Here is a 22,087-nt window from a genome sequence, read left to right as displayed (position 1 = left end):
ACCAAAATTTGTAAGGGTGCGACTAAGAATTTTCCTAGGTTGCACCGGTGCACCTAACGTCCTCGCATCTGTTGCCTCTCCACGAACGAAACAATGTCGTTTATATCGATATGGTTTAATGTTGCGTTACATGACCCATTCCTTCTGTAAAGCCGTGCCTGTGTTTGGATCTCTCCTCCAATTCACTCACACACGACTCCCCTGCAACATGGAGAGACACGGCGCCGCCGGTCCACATGCTGACATTTGTCTACAGTTTTAATTGTTATTAACACAGCTGTATATTGTTAAGTATGAGAGGGAAACCTATATTGGTACCAGTGTTTCCACTGGTAACTTTCTGTTATTGCAGCCGCCACGGCGAAAAACACATTAGAAGTTATTGAATGCAACTAACTTCAGTTCGTTGAGTAATAGCGTGTGAGACGGAGCCTGCTGGACCTGGGCGAGAGATGTGACCCGCCAGAATATCATAGTTCATAAAAATGCAGCGCAGTGACGATACAGACATTTCACAGCCTACACAAGACGTGTGTAACGCCGCTGACCCGCCAAAGTGCATTCGAACCGTGCTGGGCCCATTCATAATGAGTCAGCTGTCACTTTGTGAGTAGTATACGCTTCAGTCCATCGCACTCCCCCCTCTCTCCCCCTCCCTCCCTCTGTCTCCCTATGTCTTTCTGTCTGTCTGTTTTTTGGGGTTTTTTTAAGATTTCGGCCTTTATTTTGATAGGACAGCTGAAGACATGAAAGGGGAGAGAGAGGGGGGAATGACATGCAGCAAAGGGACGCAGGTTGGAGTAGAACCCGAACGAAAGTGAAGGAGCTTTCTCAGAGATATATATATTTTTTTTTTTTTTTTTATATATATATCCTAGGCTCTTTATTTCAGACAACTTTCATTTACATGTGTTGCAGCTGTATATGTTCAAACTGGTAAAGGAATTCATGTCTTTGCATTTTATTTGAATCACAATCTGTTTTAATAAAAGAGCTTGTGAAAAGTGGCTTTGACTTAAAACTGAACATTTAGCCCACTTTGTAAAGAGAGCTATATATTGTGTATCGCCATTCAGCGTTAACGGCGACGCAAGGAAAAATTTGGGTGCACCTAAATTTTGTGTTGGTGCACCTAAATAAAAAAGTTAGGCGCACCAGTGCAACCAAGGCAAAAAGTTAGTCTGGAGCCCTGAGATAAGAGGCCCTCATCTGCTGTACTCTGATGTGTCTTTGCTGTGTTCACTGTTGCCAGTTTTTCGATTCAGGCCCAGTTAGAAGCTCCTTTGAAAAACACAGCATGAGGCGCAGCTAAGAGCTACCCTCTAGTTGAAAGAGAGAAAGCCTCTCAGCACCAGCCTCAGCTCTCTACACACTGCTGTCAATCTGCCACTTTACCACACGCCACTGCAAATCAATAGCAGTACATTACTATAGAAACAACATGGATCAACACTAGTTTGTATGTATTGTTGGGTTGTCCATGCACATTTCCAGGCACACTGAAACTCCATGAAGCTCTGTGTTAATATTATATCAGATTGCACACCATTAAAAAGTAGTAAATAAAAAAGAGGACAAAGTATGTGAATATTTGTAAGATACCCTCTTCAGTTGTACAAGCCACACATTGGGCAGTTATAATAATACTGTAAATAGAGGATTTCAGATGACATGTATGATATGGGTAACATTTTGTTTTCCCTCCACAGTAACCCGTGTAGTACGTGTGATCAGTCAGCTCAGGGGCAACATGCTGCTGGTTGGTGTTGGGGGCTCTGGTAGACAGAGCCTGTCTAAGATGGCCGCCTTCATCTGTGAATACCGGGTATTCCAGGTGGAAATCACAAAGCAGTACCGGAAACAGGAGTTTAGAGAAGGTGAGATTAAATACACTTGTTTGTAATATTACATTCACAGATGTTTAAGAAAGGGAAACCATGGCTCTATTAACTACTACTAAACCAAAGACTGAAACTAAACGAGATTAAAACAACAGTGGACTCACATATATTCTTTAAAACTTCAGTATAAATCATGACTAATTTCATTTTCTAGCTGACTCACCTGTATTTGATTTTTGATGAATTACTCTACCTTTGTACAGTCAGTTCCTCTCATCCTACCTTCAGTCAGCTACATTATTTATAGGTGATTTTCCGTTCTTTCTATCAGACATCAAGAAGCTGTACCGGTTGACTGGTGTGGACAATAAGCCCACAGTCTTCCTCTTCAATGACACCCAGATTGCAGACGAATCCTTCTTAGAGGACATCAATAATATCCTGAGCTCTGGAGAGGTGCCTAACCTCTACAAGCAGGATGAGTTTGTTGAGGTCTGTGTTGTCTTAAAATCATTTTGGCCTTCCATCTGTCTAACTCTATTTTCTGTCTATGCATACTGCATGCATTTCCATTTTATTTATGGTTTAAATTAACTAAATTCTAACCAAAAGGTAGTGAAGAAAATGATCTAGGCTGAGGTTTTACCCACTAATAATAGAGGTCCATCAAAACACCAACATAGATGTTATCCTTGGTTAAGTTAGTTAAATCTTTGCCCAGCAAAAGAACGGCTTTCTGGTCAAAGTAGCACCTTTAATATTTTGCAATTCTTTTGATTTTCTTAGTTTTTCTCTGTCTTGCATATCAGTATTCGAGCCATGAATGTGAATTATGTGTAAAGTTAAGATTGATTTAATCATAGCAATACCGTTTTAATTCAAGAATCTTGTTTTAAATGACATTTTACTGCATTTTACAAATTATGCTCATTATAAAGTGTGAATGTTCTTTTAAGACCATCTCTGTGTAATGCAAGACTGACCTGACTGTGGTGGCTGACTTATGGTCTGCTCTCGTAATCTTCCATAAGTAACATACAGCCTCAAATATGTATTGAACTTGCATACTACGGGGTCATGTGCATCTAAAGTTCATTAAAGTTTATATTAGAAACATGTCTCAAGGAATTTAAGCCCTAATGCCAATTCTTATAACATGTAATTGTTGTCATTCTACTTCTAGCTGTGCAATGCTCTGTCAGAGTCTGCCAGGAAAGACAATGTAGTGGAGACTCCTGACTCCTTGTTCAGCTACCTGATAGAGCGAGTCAGGAACAACCTGCACATAGTGCTCTGTATGAGCCCAGTGGGAGAGCCCTTCAGGTAGATTCTGATTTTGTTTCTTGCAGCACACTGTCCTATAATATATCCTAGTTCACAATGTTCGTCCTCTTTTTTCTCCTCTCTTTGAGAACCCTGTTTGCTCTTGTTGTCGACACAGAAGTTTATGGAAATTAACACAATATGAATCCCATTGCAGTCCTCATTCATGTAAGCTAAATAGTACTAGCACTTAGCTTATCTCTAGCAGCTGTATGTGCATTGTTGCCCGAACAAAAAGGGATAACTTGAAACAACATTTCATTTAATTGTCCTTTGATTTTACACACAATTAAATACTGGCATTCACAGTAGTGTTCATGTTGCGGCCGTATTTCTCTAACTAGACAGATGTTTGCTATTTTCGTATATAATCTGAATGAAGGAGGCATTTTGCCAAGATGATATGCTTTTGATCTGTGCAAGCCCAAGGACACACCCAAGACACTTGTGTTTGCAAATGAAGGAAATTAAAATACACTGGTGGTCAGCTACAGGGTAACTATTCCCTGCAGTACCTCTCAGCAGCTCCTCAAAGTTATTCTGGGGACAGTGAGTGGTGCCTCACCATGTGTTAATGGCTGAGCAAATGAGGTTTAGTAACTTGGGTGATTCTGTAGCAAGGACCTGAGGCTTGCTGTATTTGCACACATACACACAGATGTAGTATTCACACAGATGGATACATATTTTCTGTTATTCATTCTCTCTGTCCGTTATATTTTCTGTTATTCATTCTCTCTGTCCGTTGTCACACACATACACACACACAATTTTTCTGACAAAAACACCTCTTCCCCCTCAACCATTGATAGCCTGGTTGCAATTAGTGGCACAGGCTACTGGTCACACATAATGCTACTAATTGGGCTGGCAGGCGCCATTACCCGGAGCTAATCACCATTCTCTGTGTGACGAGGCATCCTGGGCCTCTGACCACTCGCTGCTAGTAGGGTCCATATCACAGTGCCAGAGCTCAGAGAGTCCTGCTACACCGATTAACCAGCTGACCAACTCACACTTGTAGGTCTTCAGCATACTCCGCTGTACCTTACTGTAGGAGGTTCTTTCAAAATGTTAAGAGCTTTCGTGTCATACTTTACTGTTTTTTTAGCTGCCAAAGGCTGTATTTTCAAAAAGACGAGTAAATAACCCTGGCAAGCTTTAGGCAGTCAGTATGGCTTAATGTGATCACAATTGCCTTCATTTGGTTTTTCCTGTATGTATGTATGTATGTACCTGCACTGGTTTACAGAACCTTTGCCCACATGATTATATGGGATCATTATTTCAACAAATTATATCAGAATAAAATTCATAAATGGCTGTTTGCCAACAGGAACCGCCTCCTCCAGTATCCAGGGCTTGTCAACTGCACCACCATTGACTGGTTCTGTGACTGGCCCAAAGATGCTCTGCTGGAGGTAGCTGAGAGATACTTGGATGGACTGGATCTGGGCTCCTTGGAAGGGGTACGGCATGCATGGACGGACGGACGGACGGACGGACGGACACACACACACACACACACACACACACACACACACACACACTTTTTTTGTGTGAACACGATTTCACAATTCTAAATTGGTGCATATTCAACACTGATGCATTCTCATACATTAATCTACTCTCCCAACATCTATAAATTCAACTTCATGTAACTATATTGTCAGCCTTAATGGGAAAAATAGAGGGGAGAGGATAGCTGTTTGGAATGAAGGCAGACACCTGAACAGGGACAGAGAGCTTTATTTTCCAGTTTTTCACATTAAGAGTCTCAATTTGTAATGCCTACTAAACACTGTCTCCCTCAATTGCATTTACAGTGCAAAACCAGTCTTAATTTATACTGGGTTTTCTAATCCTTCTTTTTCCAATCCAGTGTCCTCTATTTAAATCATTTAAAACAGCTGGCTCCATATTATTATAGAGCAAGTATTTCCAAAAAGTTTAGTAGTACCCTGCTGTTACACTTACTGTATATTAATCCTCACATCAATTAATACATAGTAAATAATTTGACTCCTTAAATTGCATTCCTGTTTGAACTTTATATCAACACGTTAACATACTGTATCCTGCATGATGTTGTAGATCCAGACAAAGGTTGCCAGTATCTTTATGACCACACACCAGTCGGTTGCACAGGTCTCCCAAAGGATGAAGTTGGAGCTGAAGAGACATAATTATGTGACACCCACCAACTACCTGGAGCTGGTGTCTGGATACAAGAAGTAGGCACCTTCACACTTTCTCCTTCACTTATTCTTGATTCTCTTTTCTTCTCTTTTCACAGTGTCTTTTAATGCTTCATGTGTGTCGTGAGGGCCACATGGACGGTTATACTAAACTGGTCCTGTTATAAACTAGTTAAGCGTGCGAGCGCAAACACTTGTGAACTACACATACATTAGGTATGGGTGCTTTGGGTGCTGTATGCATCAGAATAGAGCTAAACCAGAACAAGATTAAGTATAACACAAACCTGGTTAATTCTAGTATGGAAGTTATTCACTTTATAGTTGCCACCGGTGGATGAATGGCTCTGTCTGTCTGTTCAGTTCACCAAATGCCTGTCTCTGTTACAATCACCTTGTCAATCATTTGTGTGTGTGTGTGTGTGCGTGTGTGTGCGTGTGTGTGTGTGCGCGTGTGTGCGTGCGCGCAGGTTGTTGGCAGAGAAACGCAGTGAATTGGGGGAGCAGGTGAGCAAGCTGCGTAATGGCCTTTTCAAGATCAGTGACACACGGGAGAAGGTAGAGGCCATGTCTGTAGAGCTCGAGGAGGCAAAAAAGCAGGTGGCTGAGTTCCAGAAACAGTGTGACGAGTTCCTGTCTGTCATTGTACAGCAGACGAGAGAGGCTGATCAGCAGCAGAAGGTAAGCAACACAAACATGCCAAGATGCACACACAATTTACTAAATAGATTAAAGTAATAATTTGATTAAGGCATTCACATGATTCACATCCTCCTGGCTTACCCAGTCATTCCATTGGATTAGAAGTAACATTTGTGGTTTATGTTTTGGAAGTGTCTGTGGTAGTTGGCTAATAGGAAAGATACATATTATAGTCAATCACACATTGGTGTATGTTTTTGTTAAGGCTGTCAGTGCTAACAGTGAGAAAATCAGGGCAGAGGAGATACAGTGTAAAGCCTTGGCTGGGAATGCACAAAGAGATCTGGACGAGGCCCTGCCTGCACTGGAAGAGGCCATGAAGGTAGAGCTCTTTCCTGTTTTGTTCCTGCCAGTCCCTCTTTGTGTTGGCAATTCTGTCTTTACTGTATGTGCTCACTTTGTTCATTATTATGTTTGGTTGAATTATTTCCTTGATATTTGATGGGTAATGATCCTTGACCTTTCAGTATATTTGACTGTTCTACTTTTGCACTAATGTAAGCACCTTGTCATTTGAATATGTGCTTTCTGTCTAAATTTGAATTAAACATGACTGCCTTCTTACGTCCACACATTCTCTTTTCGTTCCACATAGGCCCTGGAGTCTCTAAATAAGAAGGACATGACAGAGATCAAGTCATATGGCCGTCCCCCAACACTGGTGGAGACAGTGATGACAGCTGTCATGACTCTTCTGGGCAAAGAGCCTACCTGGGCAGAGGCTAAGAGACAGCTGGGTGAGAGACAGCTACGGTGCAGAATTTAGGGATGGATGAAGGGAGAGTTTGGCAAAGAAACAAAGTAATTGGGAAAACTGTGTTGTGAACAGTTACACTAAAGAACATAAAGATGTAACTGGAAAGAAGGGTATCGCAGATATACATTAGAAGTCCACTCAGTAAGGCCATTGGTATAATTCACTCTTTCTTTGTGCTTTTTTAAACCCAGGACTTATTTTCCATGTTTCTGCTATTTATGACAATTGATTGTGATTGAAATTATCATTATGTTTACTATTGAGCTCTCAGTTTATAAGGTGCAATCCTCCCTAGTGCAGTGGGGCAAACTGAAACAAGATACCCAAATAGACATAGAGAACATAAAACAAAAGCTAATTAAAAACACTCTTTCTACACACTCAAACTGTAGTACCATGTCAAAAATATAATTTATCAAACACATAATCACAAAACATTTCTATTCCAAAAGGTCATTTGATTCTTTTTGGCATTGCTGACAAATTATATTGTTTCCTCTGCTCAGCACTCATTGGTTTTCTACAGCCTGGCTCCAACTTTACCAGTCACAAGCTGTGGTCAAAGTCAAGAGCGGTGCAAGGGGAGCATGCTATTCTAAATTGGGTAAAACATAAAAATTAAATTAGTGGCACCAAAATTGACTTGCAAGGAAACGTTTCTGGTGTACTTTTTTAAAAGCCCATTCAACAACAATAATAAGCAACAGCACTATAATTACCCTTGAAACACGTTTTTCACACACAACTTCAGTACACACATCATATCAGCAGGTATCTGTGTTTCGTTATAGGAAAGGCATGCATAATCACCTATATCTAATGAATGTAATTATTTGGATACTCCTTTCCTTGTCATCTACATTTATATGTGGCAGTATACATTTCTATTTTCAATTTACGACGATTTCAGCAGGAGAAAGTAATTCTAAGTTTTAAAGTTTTAAATTATAAGGTAAAGCTACAAAAGGATTGACCCTCAGCCTTTTTTTTTTTCAAGTGGTGTACGTTGTAATGTTTTCTGTGAAAGTGAAAGAAATCGTTTACAAAATGCACTTCATTTCCCTTTTGATGATCACAAATCTGTAGAGTTGTCATAAAAATAGATAAAACAAAAAGGTCAAGGAAATTATTTAGCAGATTAACTGAGAGCCACATATAATAGACCAAACTTTTTTCACTTATGTGACCTTGAAATGTTTCTGGCAGGTGAGGGCAACTTCATCAAAACATTAGTTTACTTTGACAAGGACAATATATCGGACCGTGTGTTAAAGAAGATCGGCCAGTACTGCAGACAGGTAGACTTCCAGCCAGAAATCATCGGCAAAGTGTCACTGGCTGCCAAGTCCCTCTGCATGTGGGTTAGAGCTATGGAGGTATTAACACACGCACGCACACACACACACACACACGCACACACACACACTCACACTCACACATGCTTATAGATATGAATAGACACCATAAACCCACAAGCGTACATAAAAGTTTGTAATTAATTATTTGTAATTAATTATTCTTTGAATAGTTAGTTATTTAATGCATGTAGAATACGGTGCACATGTTGGCCCTGTGACATGACACACATGTACAAATTCACAATGAGCTGTATGCATTAGGTGCGTTACTGCATACAGTAGCAGCAGCAGAAAGCATTTGCCAAAATAAGCAGAGCAAAGGAGCACTCACAAAAAAGTAGACCTATTTGTTAAATGAATACATGAACAGGAAAATAGAAGGCAAAACTAAATCCATGGATATGTACGCCGTTCCTCCAGGTTTATGGCCGTATCTTCAGGGTGGTGGAGCCAAAGCGGGCACAACTGAACGCTGCCACGGCCCAGTTAGAAGAGAAACAGGCTGCATTGGCCGAGGCCCAGAACAAACTGCGAGAGGTATTTACAACTAGCTTGATCGACATTTAGATACTAGCTCAAGCCAGTTCAAGTTTATATAGAAGTGCAACAGTAGCATTATAGTTAATCTAGTTTACATATGACAAGACCAATATGATAATATTAAATAATTGCTGTGCGTGTGGCCAGGTCGGGGAGAAGCTAGAGCAGCTGAAAAAGCAACTCGGTGAGAAGCTGGCCATGAAGGAGAGTTTGAGGAAAAAATCAGCTGAGATGGAGGTGAAACTGGACCGAGCTGACAAACTGGTCACTGGACTGGCTGGAGAGAGGGTCCGCTGGGAGGAGAGAGTTGCTGTAGGTCATTCACAAGCACACACACACACACACACACACACACACACACACACACACACACACACATACACACACACACACACCCCAATAATAACTCTCACATTTGCACACATGCGTACCTATGTAATCTAGGTGACCAGACGTCCCCGGCTGGAGCTGTCCCCGGAAATGTCCCTGGTTTTCACTGTGACTCACAGACCCGAAATTGGAATGAAAGAAAGAAAAAATTGACCAAACGTATAGTCGCGCACCCTACATGCGCAGGCTCAAGACAGCCAGAGCAAGCGCTGCTCAGAGCTCAACTTCGGTAAAGTTAGAAAGATATTCACAGATTCGAACTTCTGGGATCAATTACTCTACAGCGAAATGTTATTAAATCACAAACGACCCATCTTTGCCACCGTAGTAAGGTAAACAACAAGTAAACCCCCCCCCCGCTGGTTGTCTGAATTTATTTTCAAAGTGCACCAGATTGATGCATTTAAACATTAAAATAGACAGTAGACACTTTTCTTACAGGGGAGCATGCCCATGGACCCCCCTAGGGGGGCTTGTGCCCCAGTGCAGCTGTAGGTCTAGTGACGCCCCTGGGGCAGTGTTACCTGTTTTGGAAGTATTTACGCTTCTGCTGAAAATACCCCTGGATTTTGTGTCAGAAATCTGGTCACCTTAATGTAATCAGGTTGTGTGTGCTTCAGGGTCTTGAAGAAAACATGGGATACCTGGTGGGAGACTGTTTGCTAGCAGCGTCTTTCCTGTCCTACATGGGACCCTTCCTTTCCAACTATAGAGACGAGCTGCTTGCCATCTGGATGAAGGAGGTGAGGCACACAGACACACACACCCCATAAAAACATATATCCTTGTGCAGTTCAGTTAAAAGCTGGCCATATACTTGTACTCCTTCTACTAGTTACAAGCAAGTCATGAAGTGTCCTCCTAAAATGGAAATTAAAGTTTACAATTTACAGTGGTATTTTCAACAAACCCCATGTTTTACAATATTCTTTCTCTTCTCTCTTTCTCTTTTTCTCTCACTCTGTGCTTGCCCTTTCCTCAGGTATGGGACTTGGCGATCCCATGCACACCAGGGTTTAGTTTTGCAGTTTTTCTGTCCAAGCCTACAGCTGTGAGAGACTGGAACATTCAGGGCCTGCCCTCTGACGCATTCTCTACTGAGAATGGAGTTATTGTCACCCGCGGAAACCGGTCAGTACATGTAGACACAATTGTTATTAAAGGATTAGCTATAGTCAAGTAAGTATACTAAATTAAAATGCTTTTGTGTTTGTTTTTCTTGGATTTGGTTGTGTTCACTGTATAAAACGTGTTTCATACTGTAAATACAAGTTGACTTGTTTTATTCCTTGCCTTTTATTCAAGATGGCCACTGATGGTGGACCCTCAAGGCCAATCTCTAAAGTGGATCAAGAATATGGAGATGAAGAGAGTAAGTCTTGACTCAGCCAGTCTTATTATGATTTGTATTCAATGTTATTGTGTCCTTACTGTTGGAGAGTTATACATTATGTATACTGTACAGCTGGAGTGATGATGTTGTACGCAGTAGATCACTATGTTTCAGATACTCAAACAGTGTTTTTGTAATAAACCTGGTAGCTATATCAGCCACAAAGTTCAGCGCAGCTTTAAACAAAGTTCAACTGAACTTTCGGTGGACCTCTGCTCAGCGTACCTGAAAAACTGAAATAAGGAAGACTGTCTTCCGGTACTTTGCACAGTGTAAATTGAATTAACTTAAAATGACATTGACAGTCTCAACCAATTGATTTAATTTAAACCTTTAATTTTGAACATTTTTAGAGATGTGTGTGATTGTTTCTGATGCAGTTTGTATGTGCTTGTGTGTGACAGGCAGGGTTTTGTTTGTCTTATCTCTGTTCTATTTCTCCACCTGTACTCAGCAGAAGGAGACTGGTTGCTGATTAAAGAAAAGGTTCATACAAAAGGTACATAATCCATTTCTTTTTCTGTCCTATGTGTATGTCTCCACTTGTGCAGGGCCTGAAAGTAATAGACTTCCAAATGCCAGACTACCTACGGGTGCTGGAGAACGCCATTCAGTTTGGGAATCCTGTTTTGCTGCAGAATGTCCAGGAGGAGTTGGACCCCTCTCTCAACCCAATTCTTAACAAATCCCTGACACGGATAGGTCAGACACACATATACACAACTTTTCAAATCAAAATACCAGCTGTTACAGTTTTGTGAAGTTCAGCTAAATTTAAAGGTGTATCTGAATCCTTGTGTGGGTACGGGTGTACATTTGTGTGCACTTTTTCCAGGTGGCAGGCTGCTGTTGAAACTTGGTGATAAGGAATTGGAGTACAATCCAGAGTTTCGTTTCTACATCACCACCAAGCTGTCTAACCCCCACTACACACCAGAGATTTCTACAAAGACCACCATAGTCAACTTTGCTGTCAAGGAGCAGGTCTGTGTGTGTGTGTTGTGTCATTTGTGTGAACATACAGTTTGAGTGTATGAGCTGTTGCCTTACTGTCTTTTGTCTGTTTGTGTATGGGATTGTTTGTGTTTGTGTGTGTGTGCAGGGTCTGGAAGCCCAACTACTGGGAATTGTGGTGCGCAAGGAGCGTCCAGAGCTAGAAGAACAGAAGGACTCTTTGGTGATCAGCATTGCTTCTGGCAAAAGAAGCCTGCAGGAGCTGGAGGATGAGATCCTCAGGTTGTTTACCTAGTAACAATAATAGTAGTTCCATTTGTTGTCATCCTGGTAATGTTAAGAACATTTTGAGTGGCATTAGTGATAGCAGCAAGACTAACCTCTCTAAGAATCTAATTAAATTAAAATTAAATGTATTGAAGTCAAGATTTAAATAAAGGCCCAAAATAATAGAAAATGAATTTACTAATCTTAGTAACTAATCGTACCTGTAGTGGCTTCTTTGCAACCTCCATAAGCCGCCGAGAGGCTGAGTCAGGGAACAATCACCTGTATGACGCGCCGTTAGAATAATTCAGATCCACTCTGAGATAAGCTTTCAACTTTTTATTGTTCGTTTGAAAGTCGGAAAAAATATGAATAAACAAAATCCAATTGCCTGAAAAATAATGCAAAAAGGTGAACGTAAATGTGGAGAAACTTGCGGTCAACAGAAAATGCAAAAACCCAAGCTCACCCCCTCTCTAGCCTCCGCCATGCAGGTGTCCAGGTGTATAAATAGACTGTTTATTGTGAGACCAACCCCCATGACGTCCTACGTTACGTAATAGGTGAAAACTATAAACCATAAACAAACATAATATACATGGCTATACATGTACACACTAATTATTATACGGCAATAATAATAATTAATATATAACATAGGAGACCTGTAAATAAAAAAAGGCTTATTAATGTAGTATACATTGTCATATTCTTCTTTCTTCTCGAAGGTTGTTTTTTTTACCGCCCCTCATGTCTAGTCCAATCAAGGAAAGTCAGTTTGTAAAAGTCAATAGGTCAGAGAATCAGCTGCTACTCCTCACGACTCTTCTGTCTCCTGCAGGAGGCAAACTTTGGTGATGGGCCTGTCCAGACAGCTGGTCTTGGTTTTAATCCGTACCAGTCGTACAAGTCCTCTTTTGTCCGGGATAGTTTGAATTATCCTTCCAGTCAACCATGAGTTGCGAGGAGCTGAATCATCAACTATGATGACGATATCTCCAGGAATGAAGTTCCGTTTTACACCTGACCACTTTTGACGCTCCTATAGTTGCGGCAGATATTCCGCGATCCATCTTTTCCAAAATAGATTGGATATGTATTGCACTTGTCTCCATCTACAACGGGCATATACATCCTCCTTTAGAAACTGTCCTGGTGGCAGAGATGGCGTGGTTTTTAAAAGTAAAAGATGGTTAGGGGTTAGAGCTTCCGGGTCGTTAAGATCAGTGGATGCTTTGGTTATGAGACGGCTGTTAATAATAACTTCCACTTCACAGAGGACTGTGTGAAGACCTTCCTCGTCCAGGCACTGCACCTTTAGTGTTGAATACAGGACCTTTCGCACAGATCTGATCAATCTCTCCCATACACCTCCATGGTGTGAACCAGCTGGGGGATTGAAAACCCACTTTATTTCCTTTTGGAGAAGGGTATCATGGATCTGAGCAAGATTTCAGTTTTTGATGGCTTCCCTTAACTCACGCTCAGCTCCCACAAAGTTGGTGCCATTATCCGAGCGTAGTTCTAACACTTGTCCACGTCTTGCTATGAACCAACGAAGAGCATTGATGAAGGAATCCGTATCCAATGACGGTGCAACTTCAATGTGGACAGCCCTTATGGCTAAGCATGTGAAAAGAACTCCATATCTCTTCACTACACTCCTACCACGCTTTACTTCAAAGGGTCCAAAATAGTCCACTCCAACATGTGTGAATGGAGGTTCATCCGGGGAAACTCTATCCTGAGGTAAGTCTGCCATCTGCTGGCTTCATCCATGCCAGATTGAGCAAGTTCAAGGCTTTTTTGCTTCCTCTTCTGACTAAGACACAAAAGCAGATTCTTGAGCCTAAGGATCCAACATACTATCCTTTTCAAGTGAATCCAAGACGAGAAGTAGTTGATAATTTGTGTTACTGCATCGACATCCTCGACTTTAGTCTGTATAGTATTCACTGTGACACTCCTTTTAACCTCAGGGTCCTCTGGTGGGATTTCTCGTAAACCATCAGGGTTTACAGGCCACTCCTCCACAGGCTGGACAAGAAACTGAGGCCCAGACGCCCATGTCCTATTCTTCAAGAAGGATTCCACTTTCAACCCCCTAGAGGCCAAATCTGCAGGATTACTTGAAGTGTTCACATACCTCCACTGTGATGGTCTTGAAACTTTAAGGATCTCAGAAACCCTGTTTTCCACGAATGTTCGAAATCTTGAGGTCTCATTGTTGATATACTTCAAGTATGCTATCCGTCCAAACAATTGAGTCTCGAAGTTGCATTTGCAGCTCCTTCCTCCACATCATGTCCATACGACTTGCAACTGTGGCAGCCGTAAGCTCCATATGAGGTATCGTAATCGGCTTCAATGGGGCAACTCTGGACTTTCCCGTTACAAAGGCACAGTGCACCTTTTGATGATTGTTTTGTAACAACAGATAAGTCACTGTTCCATAGCCCCCTTCCCCTGTAGTGGATGTTTCTTCTCCAAACTCCGCAGGTTTCAAACATCTATTTACCTTGAAGTCTTCGAGCTGACAGAGCTCCTCCATCCAATCTCCATTTTTGAGAAATTGATAGTGGTACAGTGTCATCCCATCCAAGCTCCTTTCTACATAGATCTTGTAAGATCTTTTTAGCAGAGAGCACCACAGGAGCCAGAAATCCTAAGGGATCATAAATCAAACTGACTGTGGAGAGGATCCCCCTTCTGGTAGGAGGTCTATCTTGGAATGTTATCCTGAACTTGAATGTATCAGATTGGACACACCACTGTACACCCAACACTCTTTCCACAGGAAGTTGATCATAGACCAAATCCAGGTATTTCATATCTTTTACTCTTTACTCTTTAGGTATAGCAGCCAGCACATGACGACTGTTACTCACCCATTTTGTGAGTACGAAACCCCCATTAAAGCAGATGGCTCTCAGGTCATGATAAAGAGATACTGCCTCCTCCTCTGTAGCAACTGAAACCAGGCAGTCATCAACATAGAAATTGTGCAGAATGGTGTCGACTACTTTGTCGCTGAAATCCTCTTTGTTATCTTCTGCACATTTTCTGAGGGCGAAGTTTGCACAACTGGGTGATGAAGTAGCTCCAAACAGATGAACATTCATCCTGTACTCCTCCAAGTCCTGACTGAAGACCCCATTGGGCCACCAGAGAAATCGTAGGAGGTCCGAGTCTTCATGTGGTACCTTCACCTGATAAAACATAGCTTCAATGTCCGCAATAATTGCAACAGGCTCTTTTCTGAATCTAGTCATGACTCCAATCAATGGACTAGTAAGATCCGGGCCTTGCAGGAGTTGATCATTCAAAGATGTCCCTTGGAATGATGCTGCATAGTCAAATACCACCCAAATCTTCTTTTTCTTAGGGTGGGAAACTCTATGATGTGGTAGATACCACACCCTACCATCACTGCGTTCCAAGTCTTCAGCTGGAACTCTCTGTGCATAACCCTTGGAAATGATATCATTCATAAAGACAGAGTAATCCGTGTGAAATGAGGCATCTTTGTTAAACCTCCTCCTCAGGTTCAAAGCATGCTGTTCTGCCATCCTGCGATTGTTAGGCATGTTTATTTTCTTGTTCCGTAAAGGTAAGCCAATTTCATAATGGCCTCCAACTTTTTTAGCTGACTTTGTAACAAGGTCCATAAACTGGCAGCCCTCTCTTGATAATCCCTGCTGTTCCTCTTGATCACTTTCAGGAAAGTCAATCTTAAACTGCTGCTTCCACAGTTCATCCAGTCTTACAACCGAGATCCTGTTGACACAGACCTGGGGCTGTTCCCAAACAGTGTCACAACTGCGGTCACCTCCTAAAGGTCCATTCACAGTCCATCCTAGAATTGTTTTTACAGCGTAGGGTCCGTCATCTACACTTTGGATGACTTCCAAAGGTTCCAATGCCTTGGGCACATTTGAGCCGATTAACAGCTCAATCTCAGAATCTATTACAGGTAGAAGAACATTTCTCAGGTGAGGCCATCTGTGAATATCTTCCTGCCGTGGAATGTTACCTCTGTGCACTGGCATATTCTTCTGTGTGTATCTGTTGGGTAGCTCACAGTAACAGTCACTGTCTAATCCAGCTACTTCTAAATCAGGAACAATATAGCTTTCCACAATCTTCTCCTGTCCCATGGTTCGCAATAAAATGCTCGATCTTCTTCCAGAGAGATTCAGTTTGTTCATCAGTCCCACTGTACAAAATGATGCTGTGCTCCCATGATCTAGAAAAGCATAAGTGTGCACTGTCTTATGCCCCTTCTTAGATTTCTTTTATGTCCACAAACAATGGATCGGATTCAATCCTCACTTGTCTTTCAATAAAGTTGACGATGTCTGCAAATGTAGCTCTGCGATTGTGCCTTTCCTGCAGCTCACAGGCTACAGTCCTCCATCTGTCCCTTAGCTTATAGGGCAGTTTCTTTATAACAGATAACATATTGGCGGGCATATCCAACTCAGACATGTACTGGATTTCTTCCATAGCATTGCAACATCCTCTGAGAAAGAGACTGTATGCTTTTAAAGCTTTTGAATCATCAGATTTTATTGATGCCCATGAAAGAACCTTTTCCATGTAGGCTGTTGCCATCTTCTGTTCATTTCCAAAATGCTCTCGTAACAAAGCTTTGGCCTTGGCATGACCTCTATCAGAGGCCATATGCTGACAGCTTCTGACGAGCTCTTTTGCCTGCCCCGTGGTGTACTGCTCGAGAAAGTGTAAGCAGTCTCTTGCGTTGTTAGTTTTGCTTTCAATGCTGTGCTCAAATGCTCTTAAAAAAGCTTGATATTGTAGAGGATCACCATCAAATACCTCAATCTCTCTCTTCGGCAAAGATGAGAGACACTGCTGCTGAGCTAACAAAGCTGTTATTTCATTTAGTTTTTCCATGATTGAAAATACAGGATTTTGTCCGCTGCTTCCTGACACCACTGCTGCATTTATGTTTGATGAATGAAATTCTGCATTGGGGCATTGTGATGTATCTTCGTGTCTCTGGGGCTCAGTGTGGCTCAATAATGTAGTTTTAAGTCTACGTTTCCCATTTACATCCTTAGATCTTGCACCCGCCAAGTGAGGGTCAGCATTGTCACCTGCTGGCTGACTTTGTCGATCCTGTTGAATGCTTTGAGGCAAGAATAAACCAGCTTCAGCATTGAGCGCTTTCATTTCATATTTTCCTCTCTCAAAATATGATTCCATGCCATCAGATATGACAGTTGGATTAGGAGACCCTCTGAGCACGTTCACTTTAGCCCTGGTTGCTGCAATTTCAACTTGAAGTTTGAGTTGCTCTTTCTTTTTCCGTAGCTGCTCCTCTTGCTCTTCTAAATCATGTTTATCCTTCAATAAATGTTGCCGTGTTATGAGTGCAGCCATATCTGCCTCAGCTTTAATGCACGCTGAGGAGGTGGTTGAATGACTGGACCTCCTGCAGATAGACCTTGATTGACTGTGGCTTCTGCACCCTGCAGAACTTTGTCTTCCTGAGTTTCCCCTTCCAACATTTGAGACACTGTCTCTTGGTTTTATATCATCTTGTGTTTCATGTGGCACATTATCAGGCACTTTGACAGCAGAGATGCAAATTTTATCCTGAACCAGTTGGTCATCTTCAGTTATACTTTGTAGTGCTGTATTTGTATTCATGTCGTCGGGAAAAGGTCTTCCCAGTTCAGATAGCCATCTCTTTACATCCTTAATAAATCCAGTGGTGCGTTCACTGATGCTTGTAAACCATTCCTTCCGTCTTTCCTTTTCTTCTTCAGGAAGTAAGGCAATCACTGCTTCATGGTGTAGAATTACGTCTTCAAACAATTTTATTATATTTCCCAGTTGTGATCGTAAGCATTTTCATCCATTTGCATCAAATCCTTTGTAGAGTGAATGACGGCTTTGATTTTGTTAACACTTGCTTGTCATTCCTTCTGAAGCTTTTGTAGTTTTCCTGCCAAGGCCTTGACAGTGAGATTTCTTTGTCTCTTAGATTCATCCATTCCAGGGCCAATTACGTCAGAACCAGCCTTTAATTCACTCATCATTTGCATTTCCACGTCAGAATCATCCTTTAATTCACTCATCATTTGCATTTCCCAGTATGATATTTGTATAATTAATGCATCCAAGCTTTCGGCCAAGAAACAACATTTGATTCCACTTCGACCTCATGAAGCACATCCAAAACAAACAATCCAGCAACACGTGAATCCACCACACCGGAGGACCACAGCGCCAAGACAATTAAACGGAGATCCAAGCCTCTGACAAAGCAAGCATGCACGTACCAACAACCAATTTGTCCCCAGTGGACCAGCGACAGTAACAATTCCTAAGCTGTATTCAAACAACAATACACAGCCAAAATCAATACAAAGTTACATACTGCATTGTTGAGTGCGTTATTTGTTGGGCCAATTAATCCTCATATTCCATTAGGCGCTTTCCAGTCATTCATTCAGCGTGAGCGCTGAGTCCAACAGAGTCCTTCCGTGATCCAGTGTTGTCCGTTTTTCATTTAAATTTTCTGTTGACTAATTGTAGCGGCTTCTTTGCAACCTCCATAAGCCGCTGAATCAGGGAACAATCACCTGTATGACGCGCCGTTAGAATAATTCAGATCCACTCTGAGATACGCTTTCAACTTTTTATTGTTTGTTTGAAAGTCGGAAAAAATATGAATAAACAAAATCCAATTGCCTGAAAAATAATGCAAAAAGGTGAACGTAAATGTGGAGAAACTTGCGGTCAACAGAAAATGCAAAAACCCAAGCTCACCCCCTCTCTAGCCTCCGCCATGCAGGTGTCCAGGTGTATAAATAGACTGTTTATTGTGAGACCAACCCCCATGACGTCCTACGTTACGTAATAGGTGAAAACTATAAACCATAAACAAACATAATATACATGGCTCCTATAGTACCGTTACTACTAATTGTAGAAATTAGCAACCACCTAGCTCTATCCTATCAAATACCGTTAGTCACTTATTCGTAACTTAACAACAAGTACTTCTCAGAGGAGTTCTTGATTAACACCCTACCAAACCATTAAATGTCATCTAGCAACTTTATAGTAATGTGACCTGATTCCATCAAATAAACATGTTTTGCGTATGTGTCTACTCTACCAGGCTGCTGAATGAGGCGACTGGCTCACTGCTGGATGATGTGCAGCTAGTGAATACCCTGCAGACATCCAAAGTGACAGCCACAGAGGTTTCAGAGCAGCTGGAAAGCAGTGAACAGACCGAGATCAAGATCGACTCTGCTAGAGAGGTCAGGTGTTAGGATGAAAGGATTGGGGCAGAGGGGGTTTTAGGTCTTATGATAGCATACCTTTAGGGTGTTGGTCCATTGATAAGACAAAGTAAGCATTCACTGGGGTTTCTGGAAAGTTGTGATGGGCATTGCATATAGTAATTGAAAATGGAATGTGTTTATTTGCATGTCAGCTTGTGCATACAGTACTGTATGTGTATATAACTTAAAGGGCTCTCTCTTAACAGGCCTATCGCCCATGTGCCCAGCGAGCCTCCATTCTCTTCTTCATCTTAAACGACATGGGCCGCATTGACCCCATGTACCAGTTCTCACTAGATGCCTACATTAACCTATTCAATCTTAGCATAGAAAAGAGCAAGCGCAGCCACAAGCTGGAGGAAAGGATCACCAACCTCAATGACTACCACACATATGCAGTATACAAGTAAGCAAGGAAATATCAAGAGAGGCCCTTTTCATGAATAATGTTGGTTTGCATGCAGGTATTCGTGGGTCAAGTGAATGCCAGTCAGCTGCTGCATAATCTCGCATTGCCAGACCTATCTCCACAGCGCTGTGGAGTAAGGTCTGGCTAAACCACACATATACTGCAATAGGAGAAAAAAAACACTCTGGGTTGTTTGCATTTCTTTAAAGGGGAAATATTATGCTTTTCCGTGTTTTCTGTCATATCTACAATATTATAATGTTCATGTTGAATGTGGCCAAAACTTCAAATAATGAGCGACAGTGACTGTGCACAATGGTCTCGGGAAGGAACATGTTTTGGACATTTGCACCCCGCAATAAACCCTGCCACAAACAATATTAACTGAAGTTAACAGTTCACACAAAACAGTAACGTGAGCTATTTAAATTAGCTGGATACATGGTTAAACGTAATTTGTCAGCCAATTTGCCGGTGTATCGCTGTGTGTATTTCGTCCACATCAATCCTCACCATTCGGTCCCAAAACGCCCCAGTTAGGGACCGTTCGTTATTTATTTAAGGGGCCACCGGAGGAGTTTTGGTACCTTTAGGCTAAAAAGACTTGACCCTCCCCTCGCCAGTAATAATTTTTCTATGACCCTCCAAAATGATTTGAAAAAGAGGCATGACCCTCCCCTTATGTGCTAGTTTGCACTTAGCAAAGATATACAGATGTCATTTGATTTTTTACAGCCATGACATACATGAGTTAACCTCTGCATTCTCATCTTACACATCCCACTCCTCTGTTATGGTGTGGTGGCCATTTCAGTAGATTTACTCACTAACATTGTTGTGAAAACACAGTAAGCATGGAAACTAAATGCACACTTCTGCATTACTGCATTACTTCAAATACTAAGTTACTCCTCTAGTAAACTAGTATTCATATGAAATAAAACAATAAAACATTGAGACCATTCAGCAAAGGACACTGAGAAACTTCAGCACTGGTTGCTATGGACTCGTCACTAGGCTTCCTCAGTCGTATATATTTAACACTGCCGAAGCTGAACATTATATTCCAAAACACATATGTTTATTTTAAAGCAGATTTTAAATTACATTGTAACAATTTAACAATTCACCCTTATGAAATCCAATCGCGGCACGGCTGTCTTGGAACACAATAGACAGACGGTGGCGGGATAATTCAACTAAAGTAAGTAAGTTAAAGTTAGTAAGCTGACATCACATTTATATACATGGCATTTAGGAAACCTTTATTGCAATGTTGGCACGGCAAGATGTCCAGACTAGTGCTACAGTAATTTTCATTTTTTGCGTCCTGCTGCTCCCATCGTCAGCCAGGAAATACATTTCTTTTACGAAAGCAGTATATGAAATCTGATGTATTACCTACCACCGTTTAGTTGTTTTGTGTTATTTAAGATATTTATAAAATACCTGGTCATGCCAGACGTAATTATTCCACTCATTTTTTAAACAATGCAATTACCCGTTTCAGCCACCAGGGGGCAGTGCTCCCCTTGCCCCCCAGCAAACTCATGGGTCAGATCCATCTGGTAGCGAAGGAGGGCCAAGACTAAGAGCTACATGTAAAAATATGCAACAAAAAAAAATGCACCAAACAAGCCACTTTGAAATTTTGCTGTTTTCATGAATACAAAATTTGGGTGGTAACTTCTGATATGATCAATAAAAAACATACACTTAGTCTGTGAACTTACTTTAGCTAACTCAGTGTTTTATCCTCTGCAGGTACACGTGCCGTGGTCTGTTTGAGGTCCACAAGCTGCTCTTCAGCTTCCAGATGTGTGCCAAAATCCTGGAGGTGGCTGGCAAACTCAACATGGATGAATACAGCTTCTTCCTCCGAGGAGGGCTAGTAAGAAAGCACAGAACAAACACAAACATTTTGTTTTCATCTTATTTGATTGAAGATAATCCAACAAGACAAACCTTTTATTTCAAAGGCTTGGAACACACTAAATGCCCCAGAAGAACTTCCACTGTGAAGTTAAACTTCCTCTTTAAAGACAGCCCATTTATTCACAATGTGTTTCTCCAAGATTTGCATAGCTATTAGGGGATACTTTTTCATAACTACCTTCGCCAGTGAATTTCTTAATATCCCTGGGACAGGCCTGGTGCTGTATGACTGGGTTGATTAGTCTATTTATTGATACACTGTAAGGATAGTTTGACTACTGATAATTAATGGGTGTGTTTCTAGGTACTTGATAAGGAGGATCAGATGGACAACCCCTGTACCAGTTGGCTCGTAGACTCCAGCTGGGACAACATCACAGAGCTGGATAAGCTGCTAAACTTCCATGGCATCATGGCCTCTTTTGAACAGTACCCCCAAGACTGGAACCTTTGGTTTACCAGTGCTGAGCCAGAGAATGCCACTCTACCAGGTCTGTATGTGTTGTGGGAGGTTTTTCTTTGGTACTTTGCTACAAAAGAAAACTCCTCCCACTAGGAACAATGAAGTTGGAGCATACTCGACTGACATTGGTGTGTTTATTTATCAAACTGATTTGATAAATAAATTAGGATAATAAGGATGCAAAAGAAAGTACAACTATGTAAAGCAAGTACAAGTAGAAGTTTGCAGGTTTAAA

General features: G+C 41.5%; 1 protein-coding gene across 1 annotated transcript in view; it reads left to right on the top strand.

Moving 5' to 3' along the window:
- The window catches only part of dnah2 (dynein, axonemal, heavy chain 2), an 80,626-nt gene that overhangs the window by 41,911 nt on the left and 16,628 nt on the right, over nucleotides 1-22,087 (top strand). Inside the window, 21 exon segments of the mRNA XM_078276366.1 lie at nucleotides 1,710-1,877; nucleotides 2,173-2,333; nucleotides 3,025-3,164; nucleotides 4,501-4,633; nucleotides 5,259-5,398; nucleotides 5,833-6,043; nucleotides 6,270-6,386; nucleotides 6,660-6,801; nucleotides 8,028-8,197; nucleotides 8,600-8,716; nucleotides 8,867-9,031; nucleotides 9,730-9,852; nucleotides 10,092-10,240; nucleotides 10,415-10,481; nucleotides 11,054-11,204; nucleotides 11,338-11,486; nucleotides 11,605-11,738; nucleotides 18,877-19,021; nucleotides 19,252-19,451; nucleotides 21,219-21,345; nucleotides 21,694-21,880. Of these exon segments, the coding sequence (XP_078132492.1) occupies nucleotides 1,710-1,877; nucleotides 2,173-2,333; nucleotides 3,025-3,164; nucleotides 4,501-4,633; nucleotides 5,259-5,398; nucleotides 5,833-6,043; nucleotides 6,270-6,386; nucleotides 6,660-6,801; nucleotides 8,028-8,197; nucleotides 8,600-8,716; nucleotides 8,867-9,031; nucleotides 9,730-9,852; nucleotides 10,092-10,240; nucleotides 10,415-10,481; nucleotides 11,054-11,204; nucleotides 11,338-11,486; nucleotides 11,605-11,738; nucleotides 18,877-19,021; nucleotides 19,252-19,451; nucleotides 21,219-21,345; nucleotides 21,694-21,880 (3,096 nt within the window).

This window comes from Sander vitreus, chromosome 19 (genome assembly GCF_031162955.1).
Source record: "Sander vitreus isolate 19-12246 chromosome 19, sanVit1, whole genome shotgun sequence".
Taxonomy (NCBI): Eukaryota; Metazoa; Chordata; class Actinopteri; order Perciformes; family Percidae; genus Sander; species Sander vitreus.
This window is presented reverse-complemented; position numbering and strand designations above follow the sequence as displayed.